Below are 21,453 nucleotides of genomic sequence, written 5' to 3' on the forward strand. Positions count from 1 at the left end.
TCCTTGATCCGTAGGGTCCCTTCATTTATTATGATACGTACATAGATATTCACTTTAAAAACCCACGAGCTAGCTAGCAAAAAGCTATAGTTCCTCAAACAGGAATAATAGTATCTGGGCGCAGGCTAGCTAGGTTAGTCGGATTAAGTCGACGTACTCCGATCGAAGAAAATGAAGATGGCAATTAGAGTTGGAGTTGGTGTTTGGAAAACCATCATGAACCTCAACTTGGTGGTGATACTAGTTCACTGCAGTTTTGGATCAGTCAAAGTTGAAGCTCTTTCGACTCGTCTTCCTGATACTGAAGGTACGTACACATCCTTACTCTTCGTCTGAGATAATTCCTGTGTAATTATCTCTATACCTCAAGTGTGTGTGTGTGTGTGTGAGAGAACTTGCTTACGGTGTATGTGAGGTCGCTTAGTCATGACTACCCCCACCAAATCGAGCTTCCGCACCTATATGCATAGATTCGAAAGTCTTTTGAAGAGTTTGAATCTCCTTTCTACCTTTTGGTCTTCTTTCTAAAAAGAAAAAAAAAATTGAAATATGCCGCCACACACAGTCTCTTTAGAACTGGTCGGGTAGGTTTTTTTTGTATTTTTTTTTATTTATTTCAGTAGGAACACTATTTTTATTCTCATATTTGAATTTGTGATCTCCACGATATTATTATTCCAACAGCTCATAGCTCACCAATAACTAGTTAGGTTGATTGTAAAAAATGCAGAGAGATAAAAAGTGTATAGGTGAATATCCTCTCTCCTTTTTGATCCAAGAAAGAAAATGTATGGGTTTTGGCATTGGTTTACCCAAAAATTATAACTGGAGTCAGCTGGGTGAGAGGCTGGAATAACAACTTGGTGATAACAGCATCCTCAAGCTTTCCAACAACTGGTTTTGAATTTCGAAAGCACTAGCTTGCCCACCAAAATAGACAGTGATCTCGAAAATGAAAAATCTTAAATTCAATAAAATAAAATAAAATGTAAACTTGAAGGGTTTGATTTGTGTTTGCAGTGCAAGCCCTACGAGAAATTGCGACACAAATAGGAAAAAAAGACTGGAACTTCAGCGTAGACCCGTGCCTGAATGACACAACCTGGACTACCCCGAAATCTGTTGACACTCGATTCAACAACACTCTCACTTGCAACTGCTCCTTCCCTGATGGTTCATGCCACGTCATCTACATGTAGGTGCATTAGAAGCTTAAAATATATATATATATATATATATATATATATTATTTATTTTTTTATTTTTTCATTCCTCTAGTTGAGAATGTGAAAAAATATAACTCTCACGTTAGAAAAATATAACTTTGCTTATGAGTTATGAGTTTATAAGGGTTTGAGCCACTCCATCATTTACTAATTAGTTTTGAATATGAATCCCAACTTATTTTATCATATAATATATTGCTGGGTTTGCATTGCTTTATCCTGGAGTTGGTTTTTATGCACAGCAAATGTCTAGGTGCGTACAATACTAAAAAAAACCCCAATGCACACGGCTACTATTCTGTATGCATTAGTACAATTACATACGGAAAACCACACGGCTGTGACGGCACAAATATCTGTGTGACTTATCGAAAACACTTCACACGCATATTTGTATGAAACAAAATGTTTGCCTGAGATAATGTCCCAAATATAATAAATTTATTAAATTTTATTAAATTTTTTTGTTTTGTTTTATTTTGAAATGAACATTCACACGGATTTTGGTGTATACAATTAAATGATAAATTTTAATAATTATAAGAAATTTAAAAAAATATAGAAAATAAATTTTCACACGGACATTTGTGTGAGTTTTTGACACATATGCACACAGACGTCTGTCGATCTATGTATTATCATAATTCATATGAAAATATGTATGAGTTTTATACGAAAATCCGTGTGAATTTTCGCGGCCCCACTTTTAGAATATATTTCAGACGGATATTTGTGTGAATGGTGAGAATGTTATTTTCATATAAAAATCTGTATGTATTACCGATTTACTCACACATAATCTAATCTGTGTGAATGTCATATGTGTGCATTGGGGCCTTGGGGGTTTTTCTAGTAGTGTTACTTCTTTTCTTTTTCTTTCGTTTGCATTTTAGGAGAATCTCTTCATTTATGAGGGCACCACTTGTTATAGGTTTTTTTTTTTTTTTTGAAATAGGACGTCAAGCCTTTCATATATTATGATTAGCTTTGACATTTTTCTGGATACAGTTTTCTTAAAGGGCAAGATCTTGCTGGTGTACTTCCACCATCTATTGCAAAGTTACCCTACCTTACACAAATGTAAGATTTTGTTATGTACCTGAATGCTAATGTTAAATTTTTCTCAAATGCTAATGTTACTACTAATATCTTTTCCCTTCTTTACAGCGTTTTCTCATGGAACTTCCTCAGTGGTAATATACCGAGTGAATGGGCTTCTACAAAGTTGGAATATATGTAATTTGACTTCTTAACTCCATATTCAAGTTTAGCCAAAAGTGGCCTATAATGATTTAACCAAGAAAATGAGTAAACTGCAGGTCCCTCAGTGCGAACAACTTATCCGGACCAATCCCTGCCTTCCTAGTAAACATTACCACTCTAACATACGTGTATGCTCTGTCATTATCTCTCTATATTACTTTTCTGGGTTTGTCAAATCCAGTTTAATTTTCATTCGGTTTGGCCTGCTTTGATGAAAAGGACAATTAATATGTATTCAGGAGTCTAGGGTCAAACATGTTTTCCGGAACTGTTCCTCCTGAGCTTGGCAATTTGGTTAACTTGCAGAGACTGTAAGCTCTTTATTTTATTTTTCCTTTCACCCCGAGTTTCTTAAATTTAGTCATTGATTTAAACAAAAAACATTGAATAGCTGGAAAAAGTAAGTAACTGATCGATAATTTGGTACTGGTACGTGCAGCATTATTAATGCAAACTATCTCACAGGAGTGTTGCCACCGCATCTCACTAATCTGATCAAATTAACAGAATTGTAAGTGACACCTGACACAATGCAAGGACTTGCAATTTTCCTGTTAAGAAATGTTCAGCGTCATGTTTTGAATTTTCCCTTATACAGGAGGATTAGCAGTAACAACTTCACTGGAATTATTCCAGACTTTTTCCGAAGTTGGAGTCAACTTGAGAAATTGTAAGTGCTTTTTGCTTTTATAACATAATTCATAAATTGTAGAGTTGTTGTAATCTCTACCCATATTGAATTCTATATTTGACAGAGAGATCCAAGCAAGTGGTTTACAAGGCCCCATTCCATCTAGCATTTCTGTCTTGAGTAATTTAATAGAACTGTGAGTTCGGCATCCAGTTCTTCGTTGCATTAGCAGTATAACACTGAAAAAAAATATTTTACATTTAACAATTTACTATAGCTTCATATCAAAGGGATTATTTTTGATTAACAATTATTTCTTATGCAATTCATGCAGGAGGATCAGCGACTTAAATGGATGGGGTTCAGTATTTCCAAACTTGACTAATATGAAAAGCATGAAAAGATTGTAAGTCTAAAACATGTTGCACTTTTGTTCATTTATAGTCTTGGACTAATCCATGCTTATCCGCAATAATGCTAATATGAAGTTATGTTGCAGAATGCTGAGGAGCTGTAATTTATATGGACCTATTCCTGATTTAAAAGCGATGAAAGTAGTAAAAGTCTTGTAATACTGCTACTCTATACACTTTTTTATTTTATTTTTTATTCTACTACTTCTTTCAAGTACATAAGGCACATTCAATTAATACTTTCTCGATAGCAGTTTGATTAACGAGGTTCATCTTCCCAGTTAAGCTTCCTGTTCTTATAACATCCTCTAGTTATTATCTTACAGAGATCTCAGTTTCAACCAATTGGAAGGAAGTTTTCCTGATCTTGAAGCTATGGCTCTAGATCCGGACAATTTGCAGAAATTGTAAGAAATGTGAATTTCATATATGTCATGACTAGCATACATCATGATGCAGGGGGCCTCCCCTGCATATACTGTCTTCGCATACACATATTACATAAACATAGATTTATCCCCGCTAACCAACCTTTTGTAGTTAAGTAATAATTACTTTCAACAGAATGTGACTGTGATTTGTTTCGGAATAGGTATCTGACAAGCAACTTGCTGAATGGCTCTATTCCAAAATGGATTAAGAGTAAAGATAACAGCTAGTATGTCTTCTATCCTACATCAAATTTGCTTTCGCTTTAGTTTTTATTTTATTTTAATTGTTTCGTTAAGGTGTCTAGCAGACAATTCTATTAGTATTGCTGTTAACTTTCTAGAATACTTTAGTCATATACTAATCCTTTAAGAATTCTGTCATTAACTAATCCTTTAAGCATTTAAATGAACTTTTATCAATATTCTAACATGTACTTTACAGTGTATTTATACTCGCTTACAATTTTATCATATTTGTGTGCAGCCAGATAGATATTTCTTACAATAATTTTTCCGAGGACCCTGAGCCACCTACATGTAGCGAATACCTGTAAGAAAGGTTTTATGTATAGTTGGCATATTAAGCGCTCTATGGTCTTCATTCACCCCTAATTTTTGTTTTTCAACTGACTGGACATGTATCAGGAATGATTTCAAAAGCACTTCTACACCAAACATCAACTCGTAAGCTTCATACTTACTAGTCTTCGAAGATGAAGCCGTTGTTTTTTCTTTTCTTTTTGTTGTAAAACAAACATAAAATAATTTGAGAGAGAGAGAGTTTAGACGCAGAGAAATAGAGTGTATGTCATATTCATCTCACTATGAGGAGTCTTATATAGGGCTACATCTTGTGTACAAAAGGTAAAACATCAATCACTCATACAATTACGAATGTGTCAATCGCTAATCAGAAGCATATCAATCGCCAATCAATAGTAATGGCATGCATCAAGCAATACCTATTGCATGAATAGCCATATCATTTACAACACTCCCCCTTGGATATTCTATGTCAATAGTGTTGGTTCTGCTATGCGCTTCTAAGTTGCCTCGTCAAAAACCTTGCCAAGTAATAAAAACCCTGTGGGAAAAAAAACAATCTTGGTCGAAGGAGAAAAAGAGCACAACGCGCTTGAGTGTGGAGTAGCAGTATCACAGCTTTAGAGATAGGTGAAGTCTTCTTATCAACACCATAAGTAGGTAGTATGTCTACGAGAGGGATGCATTAGAGTTGCTACACCAAAACCTTGCCCGGTAAACCCAGTGGGAGAAACCCGTGGTCGAAGGGAAAAGATGAGCAAATGCATATATGTCAAATCAAAGCATCTTCAGGATGTACTATAATTGGGGTGACCATGCTAAAGATGTGCCTCGTTAAAACCTTGCCAGGTAACAAAACCCAGTGGGACAAAATAACCCTGGACGAAGGACAAAAAGAGTACACGATGGTCAAGTGGGTATGCTTCAGGATACTCCCCCTGATTTCGACTCCCCCTGAAAATTACATGTTAAGTAATTCAGATAGTTTACGTAGACCAATATCTTGAACATGCTTCTGGAATGTGTACTTTGGTAGTGACTTGGTAAAGAGGTCTGCATGATTGTCTTCAAATCAAATATGCTTAACTTCAATCTTCTGATGCTCCTGTTGTTGCTGATTGAAGGAGAACTTCGATACAATATGTTTGGTGTTGTCTCCTTTGATGAAACTCATCTTTATCTACTCTATGTAAGCAGCATTATCCTCGTAGATAATGGTTGGTTCATCAGTGGTGGAATGCAGTCCACATGTGCTTCGAACATGGTTTGTAACGGCTCTTAGCCATGACATTCACATACTGCTTTGTGAAGAGCTAGTATCTCATCATGATTCGAAGAGGTAGCAACAAGTGTCTATTTTGTAGACCTCTAAGAAATTGCAATATTCCCAATGGTAAAGACATAACCAATTTGGGAACGTGCCTTGTGCGGGTTTGGTAGATAGTCTATATCAGCATATCCAACAAGGCAAGCATCATTCTGAGGATCAAGGGGGTGATCCATTCCTTGATGCGTAGGGATAGGATAAGCCCATATCCGCCGTACCTCTAAGGTAGCGAAAAATGTCTTTTATGCCATTCCAGTGGCGGCGTGTTGGCGCAGAGCTATATCTAGCTAACAAGTTCACTTCAAATGAGATGTCCTATCTAGGGCATTGAGCCAAGTACAATAATGTGCCTATTGCACTTAGATATGAGACTTCTGGCACCAATATCTCTTCGTTATCATCTGCAAGACTATACGGTTCTTTCTAGACTTCAGACGACCATGGGTGTGCTTGCTTTTATCCTCATTAAAGCATCTTAACATCTTCTGGATGTAATTTGGTTGATGGACCAAAATTTCATCTGCACTGTGCTCGGGCTCCAGGTCGAGACAATAATTTGTTCTCCCAAGGCCTTTCATCTCAAATTCCAACTTTAGGTGCTTTGCGATTTCCTTGATCTCTTCAGGAGTATCGATCAAATTCATGTCATTGACATAGACCACCACAATTCCAAACTAGGAACTTGTTTCCTTAATAAACATGCATGGGCATAGTTTATTATTCACATATCCCATCCCGATAAAATATTCACTTAGACTGTTATACCACCTCCGTCTAGATTTTTTCAATCTATAAAGTGAACGCCTCAAAACTAATGGAGAGCGTGTACAGTGGTCTAGTATTATTTGCATCAGGTATCATAAGTCCTTCAGGAACTTTCATGTATATCTCTGTATCGTGATCCCCATAGAGATAAGTTACGACCACATTCATAAGCTGCATATTCAGTTTTTCGGAAACTACCATACTGATAAGGTAGCAGAACGTTATGACGTCCATTACGGGAGAATACGCCTCCTCGTAATCAATCACAGGGCGTTGAGAAAATTCTTGCGCCACTAGACGAGCCTTGTGTATCACAATCTCGTTTTTCTCATTACGCTTCCTTACAAATACCCATTTAAATTCTACGGGTTTAACATGGGGAGGTGTAGGAACAACAGGTCCAAACACCTTTCTCTTTATCAAGGAATCTAATTCGACCTGGATTGCTTATTTCCTTTTTGGCCAGTCGTCTCTTCGTTGAATTTGATCAACAAAGCAAGGTTCGAGGTCATCGCATATTATAGTTTCGGTGGCCACCACAAATACTAATATATATCATCGATGATGTTCTCATTCCAATTCCAAATCTCACTAAATTTACCGAGATTTCTCTATTCTCGGGAATGGGTTCAAATGTTGGAGCGTCCCCCAACATCGTCTCTTCTAGGACAGACCCATAATCCGGATTTATCTCATGAGATGGATCGGTTTGAGATTGCGATGTTAAGGGGATTCATTTGTGCCAAGTTTACCCTCTTCTGGGGATAAGAATCCTTCGAACCTAATGGTCTACCTCACTTCTGGGCAGGGACATATGACTGGTTAGCCGCCATGGTCGTACCTCGTCCATCTGGGACGACACATCCTACAGGGACGTCTATCCTTGCAGGCACATTTGCAGCAGGTATATATGATCTCGTCACTTTAGCTAGATCAGAGAAAGCGTCTGGCATATTTTGGGCTACACTCTGTAGATCTAGAATTCTCCGCACTTCATTATCACATTGTGCGGTTCGGGGATCAAGATGAGACATAGTGGGGACATTCCACGTCAATTCACGTCGTTCATCAGGAACGGTAACGTTCTTATCTCCCCCTAACGGCGGGAAGACTGTCTCATCAAAGTGACAATCCGCAAATCTAGCGGTAAAGAGATCGCCTGTCAAGGGCTCTAAAGAGCGCATAATGGATGGGATTCATAATCGACATGTATGCCCATCATTTGTTGAGGACCCAATTTTGTACGTTGTGACGGCACAATTGGCACGAGGACTGCATTCCCAAATGCGCGTAAGTGCGAAACATCAGGTTCGTACCCAGTCACCAACTGTAACGCGGAGTAAGGTTGGGTAGCAGTGGGCCTCAACGGGACCAACATAGCTGCATGCAAGATTGCATAGCCCCACGCAAAAACTAGGAGCTTGGTGCGCATTACCAAAATTCTATTTGCGAAACCATCTTGGGTGTGAACATAGGGAACTATATGTTCAGCATCAATCCCAAGGGATATGCAATAATCATCGAAAGACTTCGATGTAAACTCTCCGGTATTATCAAGTCTTATAGACTTTATGGGATAATCCGAGTGGTGAACCCTCAATTTCATGATCTGGGTGAGAGTTTAGCAAAAGCAGCGTTTTCTTGTGGACAATAGTATAACATGTGATCACTTTGTCGATACATCAACCAAAACCATCAATATTTAACTGGTCCACATAGTGGTTGGATATGTCCACAAATTTCCCTTGCATTCTGTGCAGAAAAATGGTGGTGTATGTACTAGTCTTTGCATATGATGGTCTAGTATGGCATAGCGTGTCATTATATAAAAGACCCTTATTCAGAAGGGGGTGCACCTACGATGAATTGAGGATACGGTGCATCATACTTTGACCTGGGTGGACCAAATGGTCATGCCATAGCAAGCAGTTGCTTGAATTAGTTAGCTTCTAGCTAACAGATTTCAATTTCTCCAATGTACGCTTCTGGCCGCACACTCGGAGGTTATGCAAAGATATTCCACGCTTTTTTTCAATGGTTTCAACGTGGTAACTGTTGGTTCGAATATCCTTAATACTCAATAACGTTCGTCTGGAACGTGGAGAATATAAGGCCTCATTAATGGTAAGTTCAGTACCATTGGACAACATAAAGTAGGCTTTGCCATAGCCCTCTATCAGGTTGGATTGCCCTGATACGGTTGTCACAGAGGTATAAATAGACAATAAGTTTGAAAAATATCTCCGATCTGGGAGTATGGTGTGCGTAATAGCACTTTTAACCAGACAACAAACTTCCCCACAAGACATGCCTATTCATAAATTTAATTCAATGGATCACATGTATGAATAAGTCTATTGAATTAAATATATTCGAACATAACCACATTTCTATAATCCAAAATAATTGAAAACATAAATCACCAAAATCCGAAGATGTTTCATTCATTAAGATGAAATAGATATGACACAAGGGATCAATTATACCCATGTCTTCGAGTTCTAATCCTCGGTATTCGGTATGTTCAATAACTGCCTGAAAATCCATGATCTCTAGTGTGGAATCAATAGAAAATGACCTTTTAATAAAGTTGGTATTTCGAGTTCCGCAACCGGCGTAATACTCATATACTGCTTAGGCTATCGCACAACAGGTGCGGGACCAGCAGTCAATTCCTCCACATTGATAACAAAGATCATGCTGATTCTGGTGGTGACAGGCCGGACCAGTGTTCCTTTCAACTTGGGCTTGCTGAGTTATGGCATCATGGTTCCTACCACGTGGAGCCTGATTATATGGCCTCTTGGGCTTTGGCCAAGTGGCAGACGGTCATATGGGCTAATTTCGTTCTGCCAATCATGTCTTGCTTCAAGCAAGAAAATGGTCATTTGATGGTGAAAGTGCTCTTCTAGAGCGACCCAAAGAGTCTGTGTATCCTCTTCATCGGATACTCAACTTGGAGTGTTTTCTCCATATGTTTCCTTTGAAAATTATGGCACTCATGTTAAAAGCCTCAATGACGACATTGTTAGCATTGATTGTTGATCTTATCTTCTTTGCAATCAGATGAATTTTCACATCTTGAGTTCACTTTAGATAGTTTCTTCTGGAAACCTCCAAAGCAACAAAGTCAAACATGTTGAGATTTGACATTTCTTACAGGAAATGAACAAATAATATTAGTGCTTTGGGTAATATCCTCCATAAGCAAGTAATGAGAACTTCAGGTTCTATAGCATGTGGATTAGACATGTAAAATCTACTGGTTTTATCATGTGTGGTGAATTTATGAAGGAAACTTCAAGTTTCTTAAATGGCATTATCGAAACTACAAGTTCGATTTATGTATGAACTACTGGTTCATTAGATACCTGCATTTTCTACACATATATTCTAATGCGAAAATTTAGACAAGTAACAAAATGATACTGAATAGAGCAAATTGTAATAATATCTCACAAATTGGCTAAATGAAAATCACAAATCAATTGAGATAATAATTGCATGCTAGTAATATAACAGATTAATTATCACACAATTATGTGAATAAATGCTTCTGGCAATTAATTACACATATTAGATATGGTGAATGTATTTACAATATGAAATTATTTTTCCTTTTATTTTGATTCTGCTGGACCAAAGAAGGAGTGGGCTTGATAGTGAAGCCTATCGAGCTTAGTCTGCGGGCTCGTGACCTAGGCTTTCATGTGCTGGTCAAAGAGTATGTGAGGCCTGCTGGGCTGCTAGGTCCTGCAGAGGGAGAGTGGGCCTGCTGGGCTCAGGCTAGTCTGCCAAGGAATGAAAAGTTATTTACTCAACCCTTTCGGTAATTCCAATTGAATACGACCAGGTAAGGAAAGATGAGGTTTAGGTGGAGCGAGGCTCGCTTAAGTACACGGCCTCATCTGAACCTTTCCTAGACATCGCATCCAACTGGATGAGCCTAGTTTGAGAAGATTCATAACTTTTGTCATGGTAACATGTAGTTTGCAACTTGGGCCTGAGCTTCTGGCTCGAATTTGTTGCTATGACTTTGGGCTTGATTTGAGCTTCTGACTCAACCTCTATTAATATTCACAATTATAACATAACCAAATTCAACAAATGTTATTAAATAGTAACATAAATAAATTAATGCAGCGGTTATATACCTAAGGAAATGGGTTCAAATCCCATTAATGCTTCTGGCATTTCGTATAGGTAATAAATTTGGGCAAAATGCTTCTGGCACAATGTTTATGTAATAATCACGTAATAATTTAGCCCATAATGCTTCTAGCATAAAGAATTATAATGGCATAATTCAAATTAGTGTAACCAAAATTTAAGCCCATAATTCTTCTATCATAATTCACGTAATAATTCAGAATTGTCTCAATGTGATAATGAAGTGATTGTGGTAATGAGCATAAATTACTATGGTAATTGCTTTGGATAACATCAATCAAAATCAAATCACAGGTTGAATCAATTGATCAATCACCAATTATATGGAGTTGAATCTGCTTATGGCAGTATTAATATTAAATGGTGTTGATAAATTCCAGCTAGCCATAGTGGCATAGTGGACATTGTGCTAGGCTAATGCATGATGTGGCTGGGTTCAAATCCCGGGAGCAGCAGAATCCCTTTTCTTTTTGCTTGTTTTTAATTTGTATGCACTATATGGTACTACTGGACCAAATGCTTCAAATCCAAGAATCCTAACCTTTTTTTTTCTTTTCCAACCAAACAATCCAAAGCCAAATAAACCAAGACACATAAACGAATATATATAAATATGTATATACCAAATATTAGGGTTCATGCATCATGGTGATTGTTCATATTCAATCATTAGGCTCAATAAACATGAATATGAAATTAGATTTTGGAAAACATTACTTGATGAAGAACGGATGAATCTTCAACTTATGTGTGCAGAACTGAGAAGGTTGTCTTCTCAGCCAATCCAAGAGCTATTCACCTCTTCTGAACAGCTCCCACTTCGAATGGTGTACTGGTCTCAAAACGACTCCAATAAGGCTGAAATTTGGAGGTCAGATAGAAGAGGCAGAGACCAACAACTTTGATGAAGGAAAGATTTTGATCTGAGGTCCCTATCAAGAGGTTTCGGGGCGTGCAAACAGGCTACAGCAGGGGGGTTTTTTTTTCTTGGCTAGAGCTTTGGTTAGAGCTTCGTGCTGATAACGTGTTGTAAAACAAACATAAAATAATTTGAGAGAGAGAGAGTTTAGACGCAGAGAAATAGAGTGTATGTCATATTCATCTCACTATGAGGAGTCTTATATAGGGCTACATCTTGTGTACAAAAGGTAAAACATCAATCACTCATACAATTACGAATGTGTCAATCGCTAATCAGAAGCATATCAATCGCCAATCAATAGTAATGGCATGCATCAAGCAATACCTATTGCATGAATAGCCATATCATTTACAACACTTTTCACTTTATGGACTTATTAGTTATTACATAAGCTGATTATTATACTTCACTAATCTAGATTATCTGGAGCGTGCCTGCAGACAAATCCATGTAAAAAAGGTAACAACACATATCTTAGAATCAAAATCTGATTCCAATCTATTGGAATCAAACAATGGTTAGCTTTTTAATTATTTAACTTTGTGAAGATTTTGTACAAAGAACTCGGTTGTTAACTTCTGTTTCCATACGACCCTCATAGTAAATGGCATCTGATACTACATTGATAACATCTATCTACTCAAATATTTTCTCTTATCTGATTTTTTTATTTATCTGCTGTTACTGAACAGATCAGTACGAATTGCATATAAATTGTGGTGGAGCAGCGACCACCATTGGGGGAGTCAAATTTGAAGATGATACAGATATTGGAGGTGGAGCAAAATTTGTTCCAAGACCTAACTGGGGAACCAGTAGCACTGGAGATTTCTGGGATACTAACGTTGCTGATAACTTCATAGCAAATAATGTATCGGTACTTGGAATGAAAAACTCTGAGTTGTACACGAATGCACGCCTCACTCCTCTTTCTCTCACTTATTATGCAAACTGCCTAAGAGATGGAAATTATACTGTGAAACTTCATTTTGCGGAGATAGTAATCCGAGGCAATAGATCTTATTACAGTGTTGGAAGACGGATATTTGACGTATATATTCAGGTAGTGAGTTACCATTAATGAACTTTTAGGGCCACACAATGTTTCTCATTGATGACATTTGTTATAGGAGAAACTCGTATTGAAAGGATTTTGACATTGCGAAGGCAGCAAAAGGTGTTGATAAGGAAGTCATTAAGGAGACAAAGGCGGTTCAGGTTAAGAATAAAACTCTAGAGATTCGGTTTCATTGGTCTGCAAAAGGGACAACAGATACCCCAAGGAGAGGAGTCTATGGTCCCCTTATATCAGCCATTTCTATAAAATCTGGTAATCTTCTGAATTTGCACACAAAACACTTTTAAAGTCTGGTTTAACAACTTTGTCATAAGCTTTACAATCCATTTGTTTTGTACTCATTCAGAAGTAGTGTTCTAAAACTCAACCGCCCAGGCCGCCTATGCTCTGGGCGGCGGCTTTCCGACTCGATTAATGCCAAATTGGCAGCATTAGGCGGGCTGGGGTTAGACGGCCTAATCTATTAGGCGGTCGCCTAGGCGAGTGGGCAGGTGGGCGGAGTACTGTATCATCAACGCCAGAAGAATAAGGAATTAAGTCATACTTCTGCCTTCTCAGGGTCAGAAAGCCTGAGATTTGAACTATCGGTGTTGTTGCTCATCTCACAACTGCTCTACTCCTCGATTGCTCAGAAACCTGAAGCCTTCGAACCGAATCCGATTTTTCAATTGACCGAAGAATTTCAAATGGATTTCGAAAATTGAGAGGAAAATGGGGAAAATTCAGGGATTAAGTTGGTGGTTTTGATTTTGGTATTTGGATTAGAAGTCTGGAGGTCGCAGGCTTTGCATTTTGGATAAGAAAGGGAAGAGAAAGCGGCGAAGAAGATGACCCATGAAGTCGATAGGTTTCATAAATATTTTTTAATTACTAGTACGATTACTCTATCAGCTCATTCTTCACTGGGAGAGTCGGTCTGACCCGGCCCAAATCTTTGTTTCTATCTAAAAGTTTTAATGATATATTGGGGGTGTGCTCATCTCTTATAATCCAAGCCGAAGTAGAATAAGGTCTGCTCAACTTTTGTTTGGGCCCTAGGTCTAAGGGATGAGAATAAGATGATTAAAAAATATCTCTAAAAAATAAAATGCTATAAAAATAAATGTTAAATCTAAGTCTAAATCTTTACATATTCTTAATTATATAAATAAATTCTATAAAAATTAAAAAATACAAAACCGACTAGGCGCCTGGGCGCTAGTCCCCTAACCACCGCCCGACTAGTACCCAGCGATTTTCGAACCTTAAATTTAGAATAGAAAAGGAACGAAAAAACAAGTTTATGTTTTCATTTGCATTAGTTTGGAAAATGTAGATCAAGATATATATAGCATAGTACCCAGGTTATCAAAGAACAAGCTTATGTGTAACTTATTCTTAATTCCAATTATTCCATCGGTTTCCAGTTTTCTAGCTATATTTCATGTTTGAAACATTCAAACAAATACCATTCTTGGTTGTTTTTTGAGGAAAATACCATCCTGGTTTGTTATGCCCTATTTATGGCAGTATATCATAGAACTGAAGCTTATATATATATATATATATATATATATATATATATATATTTTCACTTGTTTTTATTTTATTTATTTATTATTATTATTTTTTACAGAGTTCAAGCATTATTCCAAAACAAAGATGTATATTTTGGTTGGAGTTTCAGTTGGAGCTACGGTTTTGTGCCTTTTCTTCTTAATTTTTGGCATTATTTGGTGGAAAGGCTGTCGGGTGGATAACCAGACATCAAGGGAAGAAGGTGCTGCGAATCTACAATGTGAATTTCAAGTATCACATTAGTCTTGTTCTTTCAAATTCCATGTGAACTAGGAAATACATACTCGGATACTATGTCAAAAATATATATATCAATTTTTTCAAGACATTACTCATATCCTAACCCAGTTCTTTGGACAGTTCTGAGAGGACTGGATCTGCAAACTGGCTTTTTCACCTTGAGGCAAATTAAAGCTGCCACTAATAACTTTGATCCTATAAACAAAATTGGAGAAGGTGGTTTTGGTCCCGTCTACAAGGTATAAAACGACTGTATCCTGTTATCTTTTTCCTTCTACTTTTTGTGTTTTTCATGTCTTCAAATAACTTTTTATGGCCTAGTTTTTTTTTTTTTTTTTAATTGAAAACTAATTTACTATGCTTAATGCAGGGTACATTATTGGATGGTACTATAATTGCAGTTAAGCAACTATCTTCAAAATCGAAGCAGGAAAATCGTGAATTTGTGAACGAAATAGGCATGATCTCTTGTTTGCAACATCCAAATCTGGTTAGAATGTATGGATGTTGTATTGAAGCAAACCAGTTATTGTTGGTATATGAGTACATGGAGAACAATAGCCTTGCTCGCGCTTTGTACGGTAAGCTCATCATGTCTAGGAACAAATCCTCAAATCATGATTTCAGAGGTTCTAAAGTGACCCAATTATTAGGTACGTATGTTAATTGCAGGTCCAGAGGATGATCTTTTAAACTTGGACTGGTCTACAAGGCAGAAAATATGCCTAGGCATAGCAAAAGGTCTGGCTTATTTGCACGAGGAATCGGCAGTGAAGGTTGTACATAGAGACATCAAAACTACGAATGTGTTACTGGACCAAGACCTCAATGCTAAGATCTCGGACTTTGGTCTGGCCAAGCTTGATGAAGAGGAGAAAACTCATATTAGCACCAAGGTTGCTGGAACTATGTAAGCTTCTGTCATATATATATATATATATATATAGACACACACATATATATATACACACACACGGAGAGGATGGGGAGCGGACGTCCACACTTTCGCTAAAGTGCGCACGTCGACGCTGCAGCTCTGCTCGGGGAGCGACGGAGCGGCGGGGCATGCCAGACGAAAGCGAGGGGTCGGACGAACCAGTCTGGCGGTCTGCAATTGGGTGGAGTCGCCGGCGATGAGGTTGCAGCGCTGCATGTCCGGTTGCAGTTGCAGGTCAGGTCGCTGCCTAGAAACCTGCAACCCCAACCTCCTCCGGCAAACTCCGCGCCGCCGTCGCTGCCTGAAACAGCCTACTGCGTCGCCGTTCGCTTCAGATCCTTCCTATATATATATATATATATATATATATATATTCCATCATCTTCAATTATGAGTCTAACTTTGTTTACACCTCTTGGCGCCCAGCTATTTTGTCTTCAAAATCTTATTATGACACAAACATGAAACTAATTTTTTCTGAGTACAATATTGAAATTGTCAATTAGTTTTAGTAATTAAGTTAGTAACTCATATTGACAGCATAATTGCATGCTGAAATGCCAACAAAATATGTGATTTACATATAATGTCTTACTTACATAGTGTTGATACTTGTCATTTCTATTTTTATGTGAAAATTCTTTGTATTAGAGTGACTAATCAGTCGGTGAAAACAACATTTAATTGTTGTGCAGAGGATACATGGCACCGGAATATGCTCTATGGGGTTTTTTGACCTTTAAAGCAGATGTCTACAGTTTTGGAGTTGTTGCATTAGAAACTGTTGCAGGAAAGAACAACACGAAATATCGACCCAATGAGAACATTCAATGTTTTATGGACTGGGTAAGATAAATAATCTTCATTCAAAAATTCTTTCACGACATATGTGTGTAACTAGTGTCTGATCATCCACTCATTTTCTCTGCTTATGTTTAGGCCCTTGTTTTGCAACAAAGAGGGAACTTACTGGAGCTGGTAGATCCGAGGTTGGGGTCCGATTTCAGTAAGAAAGAGGCGATTAGAATGATCAAAGTAGCTCTACTGTGCGCCAATCCAACAGCTGCACTTAGGCCTATCATGTCTGCAGTAGTGAGTATGCTTGAAGGGCGGACCCCCGTGGATGAAGTGGTTCTGGATCCAAGTATCTATGGTGATGAAATGACGAGGTTAAGAGCCTTCGAAGACCAGTTTGATCACAGTACTGCACAAGGGAGCTCCCCAAGTGGAAGTCATGGCCTCATTCGTTCATCAGATGCACCATGGACCGGTTCTTCTGTTACTACTACGTCTTCAGATCTCTATAAATGTAGTCTTTAATTAGTTCATAGTAATGCGAAATTAGTGTCACTCCAGAACAAATAGTTATCTCTTGACAATGTTTATACATACTATTAATTAGGAGCTAGTAGCAATTAATTATTTCTGCATACCAATTACCGTCTGACAGTGTCTCAAGGGCTAATCTAGAATGCAAGCTTCGGACAATTCAGACAAAGAAGGTTGAAATGAAAGAAAAGTTCCCATGCATGGATTGAATGGAAAACTAAAAGACACAACAAAAAGAGAAGTCCATGATGTCAAACATGTGTAGTGACTTCCAAGGTAGTTGTTTATGATGGTGAATGATTGAAACTTCACTTTTTTTTTAATCAAAAAGAAATTTCATTAAACTTTCGGAGAATACAACCAAGGGGCAAATGTGGCCTCATCAAAAACCTTACCCAACCTAGGCAAGTAAAAAAGAGACCACACCCCTATGATCATCAATTACAAACCATCTAGTAATTAAGCTACTTTGAAGCCAAGGTGATCCGGCTTCACTCCAAAAACTAAACTTTTCCATCCCAAGTACATGTCCAGCTAGCAGATGTGCTACTTTATTACATGTGCATGCGTCGAATTTTCCTCCAACTGACCTCCTCAAAAGTGGCTTCAGCTTTTTTATTTCTTCAAATTGTGGTCCGGCGCCGGCCTCATTGCTGAGGTCCACTTCCTGCCTTCCAATTAACAGCCTCTATTACCTTGGCTGCATCACTTTCAATCTCCACCTTCTGAATTCCTTCCTGAAGACACAACCGCTAGCTCCCATTAAGAACAGCCAACGCCTCCGTACGTACGTAGCATGTGCAGATGGCACCCCGGCTAAAGGAATCACCCATGCTCCAATCAGCTATTGAAACTTCTCTTTTAATTTGCTATATCTTATTTTTTTTCTTCTTCTTTTTTTATATGTTATAAGTGAAAGGGTAATAAACTTAAAGTTATTCGATCTTATTCAGAGTTAACAATATATAATCGTTGCTGATGTTTTTCTAGAGTGACCCAAAATACCCAAAAAAAACTATTTCTATATTTCCTTCCACCAAATTTTTTTTATGCATACATACCCCATTTTTCAATTATTCACTGAAATATAGAGAGTTTCCTTTCTTTTTGATTTTCTTTGTCGACATTTACTCTACAACGATCGTTCACGTACCATCAGAGCCTGTCAAGAAATGTCCTCAAAAGCAACCTTAAGTACAATTGTCGAGATCAAGATTCAGTTTCCATAATAATAGTAATGTTGGCCCAACAAGCAGACTTGCATGTGAGATGTTTGGAAATTAACCATTCATGGATATGTAATATGTTATGTCATATACATCATAATTCTGATTAGGCTGCCTCCATTGTTAAGATTATTGTAGGAATTTCCCTTCCTCTTGTTCAAATTTGAGATGATCGAGTTTAGTTTGGAACTTTGGACCATTTAACAGACGATAAAGATTTTCATTACGCCTGCTATTTGGATTCAATGTGAACTCAAGCGTAAAGTCCCAAGTAACAAGAATCTGTTGAGGTGATGAGTGGTGATCGATGATAGTAGAAATGCCAGTGCTGAGAGCAAAACAGCAGAAAGAAAGCCCAGCAGGCCCAGCATGAACATGAGTCTGGTGATCTCAGCATGTGTGCAAGTACAACTGCATGCCTTGCATGTGATACTAGCCAGCTAATTAACAGCTTGTGCTACAGAAATAATCTTGAGCCTCAGCAACGTGTAGCAGATCAACCCTTCAGTTCAGGTGTCCTGCATGACTTCACCATGTGCAACTGACTTGCTTGAAGATCAAATCTGGACCGTACCCTGATAGCCACGTGGCCCTCATCTGAATGCTACTCTAGAATAATCTGTCAGCAAATTAGTTTCAGTCAATTAGTATAATTAGCTACTCCCTCTCTCATTTTGTACGCTTCTATCATTTTGTAAAATTACTAAGCATCAATACCAGTCTTTTCCTCTCTTTTGCTTCGTCTTCTTCCTCATCAGGTTAGGGTTTCTGCCATTGTAGCTTAGCTTCTAAGTTTGTGAGTATATATGAATGTGAATTTTAGCAGAATCTAGATAAATTATTAAAGTTAAAAAAATCTTTCCTCCAAAGTCAAAAATTTGCTTGACGTCTTTTAAAAGAAAATTAAAGACTAAAATTTCACCTGATGAATTTAACAATTCGATTATACCTACGTAACTTGAAGCCTGTGTGGCAATGATTAGGGGAATATTTATATATCATCTTTTGTATTTTTGCTCTTTTAAAAAAAAAGTTTGGAACCCAGCCTAACTAGGAGGTTCAGCCGCACGCCCGATATTATTATTAATAGAAGAATGATGATTGTAAAGCGAGGGAGACATTTTACCTATTCCTCGAGTACTAGTACAAGAATCCTCATTGAGTACATCTTGGATAATCACATGAGTTTCATCTAGTTAATAATCATCAAGAATCCTCATTGAGTACATCTTAGATAATCACAGGAGTCTCTTCTAGTCAAAAGTCATCGAGGGAAGACACACTAGCTAGCAAAATGCGCTAATCTATGGGTAACACCATTTGCTTAACGAAAAATAGGCTTTAAAGAAAAAGAAGGAATAGCACTTAAATATGCTTTGCAATCTTGCGCAATACACCCTACTTCAAAGAAGTACTCCAAAAACCACTGTAAGTGGTCTAGTGGTTCTTACCTAGTTGGGTGTGCTCCCCAACCTAGGTTCGAACCCCAAAACTGTCAAAATGGTCAGGCACTGTGCTGCAATGCACAGTTGAGCATTTCATATGCGCCGAAAAGGTTTATCTTAGGCCTAGGAAGCCTTTGGATTCCCCTTGACAAAGTCACAAAAAAAAAAAAAAATACTCCAAATTTCCACGTAGTGCAGAAATCACCGCGGCACAATCAATCTCAATGTCAACATCTGACATACCTTGGTGAATAAGTAACAAGAGGCCAGCTCTCATAGCCTCTAATTTCATTTGGAAAGCCGATCTAACCCAGAAAAAGGGCGTGCAGTAGCTGCTAAGCACACTCCGTTATCGTCTCTCACGATATGGGGCCATTTACCCCTTGACCTGTAGCCACCAAGAAAGCTCCATCTGCATTCAACTCGAGTCTGCCACCTGGGGGAAGCTGCCATTTAGTCTTCTGTCTACTAATCTTCTGTTCCTTCACAGGATGTAGCGACTGGTAAATCATTCAGGAATTTAGTAGCCCAAGAAAAAGACAAATCAAAGCATATTATTCCTTTCATTCCACAAAAGCCCATAATGAATGAAAAACATGTCCGTCTCTGAAGAAGACAAATCATCACACACCATATGCAACCATTCAATCAAATGACCACCATGCATTGACCGCACCTTTATTAGTGGACCATGCAGCCAAAAGTCTTACTTTTCTTTTATCCAGGGCGAAAGGAAGTAGAAGGCTATATGAGCCTAAACAATATTTTAGGCCAAAAACCCTTAAGTATATATATCTAACTTTAGCCCAAACCAGCCCAAAGAAAAAAAAAATTATCTGTAAAAGTTGCGTGTATTCCCAGTCTCCCACAGCAGCTCACAGCTGCACACTACTCAGTAGGTCAGATTTGTGCGTTTCGATGGAGCCTCCCACTACTTATCTTCGAAAGCGAAATGCCTAAAGCAATCCACACCCAAATTCTCTTCTTGTGGAAAATCTCACCCCTTATTGTCCAGCAGCCTCAGTCTGCGACACAGACCGAAGAATTTCCAAAGCAACAAGAGCCTCACACTACTTATCTTTGAAAGCGAAATGCCTCAAGCAATCCACACCCAAATTCCCTTCTTGTGGAAAATCTCACCCCTTGTTGTCTAGTAGCCTCAGTCTACGACGCAGACCAAGGAATCTCTAAAGCAACAAAGAGCCTCACACTACTTATCTTCGAAAGCAAAATGCCTCAAGCAATCCACACCCAAATTCCCTTCTTGTGGAAAATCTCACCCCTTGTTGTCCAGTAGCCTCAGTCTGCGACGTATACCAAGGAATCTCCAAAGCAACAATCTTTCTTTCGCTTTCTCGTAAAGAAGGTATGAAACTCTATCGATCTCTCCTGTTTTGAATTTTTGATACATCTCTGTTCTCCTGATTATGTTGTGGTTATTTTTTGTTTAAAGATGTGCATTTTGTGTTGCAGATTAGAGATTTTTTTTAGAGTTTTGGTGATAGTGTCTGGGTTTATGCAAAAAAAAAAAAGTGGTTGTTCTAATTACCCTAGACAAGTCTCAAATCTTGGATCCGCCACTGCTTTTATCACCGTCTATGTCATCAAAGCAAAACACACATGCACCTTGCGCGGTCAGGAATTGTCCTCGGGAATTGAGCACTTTTTTGTCAAAGGCCAAAAGCCACCTTGGTTGAAAGTATTACCAAATTCTGCTTCTTTTTGTAAAACGAGTAATCTTATTTACTGGCTAAAAAACACATTCCATCATCTAATTCTGCTAACTCTTCTATTATAGAAAATTGCCTCCTAATTTGTAGTTTTGTACAAATTTGGGAGTCGAGAAACAACAGGCTCTTGAGGTAGTTTTTATTAATTTTTTTTAAATAAGGGCTAGTGCAGCTACTCTCATGTCCTTAATTAATGAAACTGTTGAATATAATGGATGAG

The 21,453-nt window shown here is 38.0% G+C and overlaps 1 protein-coding gene across 1 annotated transcript; it reads left to right on the forward strand.

The window, feature by feature from the left end:
- The first annotated feature begins 86 nt into the window (after positions 1-86).
- LOC112164938 (probable LRR receptor-like serine/threonine-protein kinase At1g07650) lies at positions 87-16,979 on the forward strand. Its single transcript, XM_040505701.1, has 21 exons — positions 87-307; positions 1,021-1,195; positions 2,235-2,306; positions 2,394-2,462; positions 2,546-2,617; positions 2,729-2,800; positions 2,929-3,000; positions 3,088-3,159; positions 3,245-3,316; positions 3,455-3,526; positions 3,620-3,688; positions 3,860-3,940; positions 4,126-4,175; positions 12,384-12,754; positions 12,841-13,021; positions 14,385-14,528; positions 14,687-14,805; positions 14,937-15,147; positions 15,239-15,476; positions 16,199-16,349; positions 16,443-16,979. The coding sequence occupies exons 1-21, from the start codon at positions 172-174 to the stop codon at positions 16,821-16,823; spliced, it is 2,880 nt and encodes a 959-aa protein (XP_040361635.1). The 5' UTR covers positions 87-171; the 3' UTR covers positions 16,824-16,979.
- The last annotated feature ends 4,474 nt before the right edge of the window (positions 16,980-21,453 follow it).

Source organism: Rosa chinensis, chromosome 5 (genome assembly GCF_002994745.2).
Source record: "Rosa chinensis cultivar Old Blush chromosome 5, RchiOBHm-V2, whole genome shotgun sequence".
Classification (NCBI taxonomy): Eukaryota; Viridiplantae; Streptophyta; class Magnoliopsida; order Rosales; family Rosaceae; genus Rosa; species Rosa chinensis.

Bases quoted from the DNA above. Each gene is read 5' to 3' on its own strand.
- LOC112164938 (XM_040505701.1), top strand. From the start codon at position 172: ATGAAGATGGCAATTAGAGTTGGAGTTGGTGTTTGGAAAACCATCATG. The intron at 3,001-3,087 runs GTAAGTGACACC...TCCCTTATACAG, and splicing joins CTGATCAAATTAACAGAATT to GAGGATTAGCAGTAACAACT. The intron at 3,527-3,619 runs GTAAGTCTAAAA...GTTATGTTGCAG, and splicing joins ATGAAAAGCATGAAAAGATT to AATGCTGAGGAGCTGTAATT.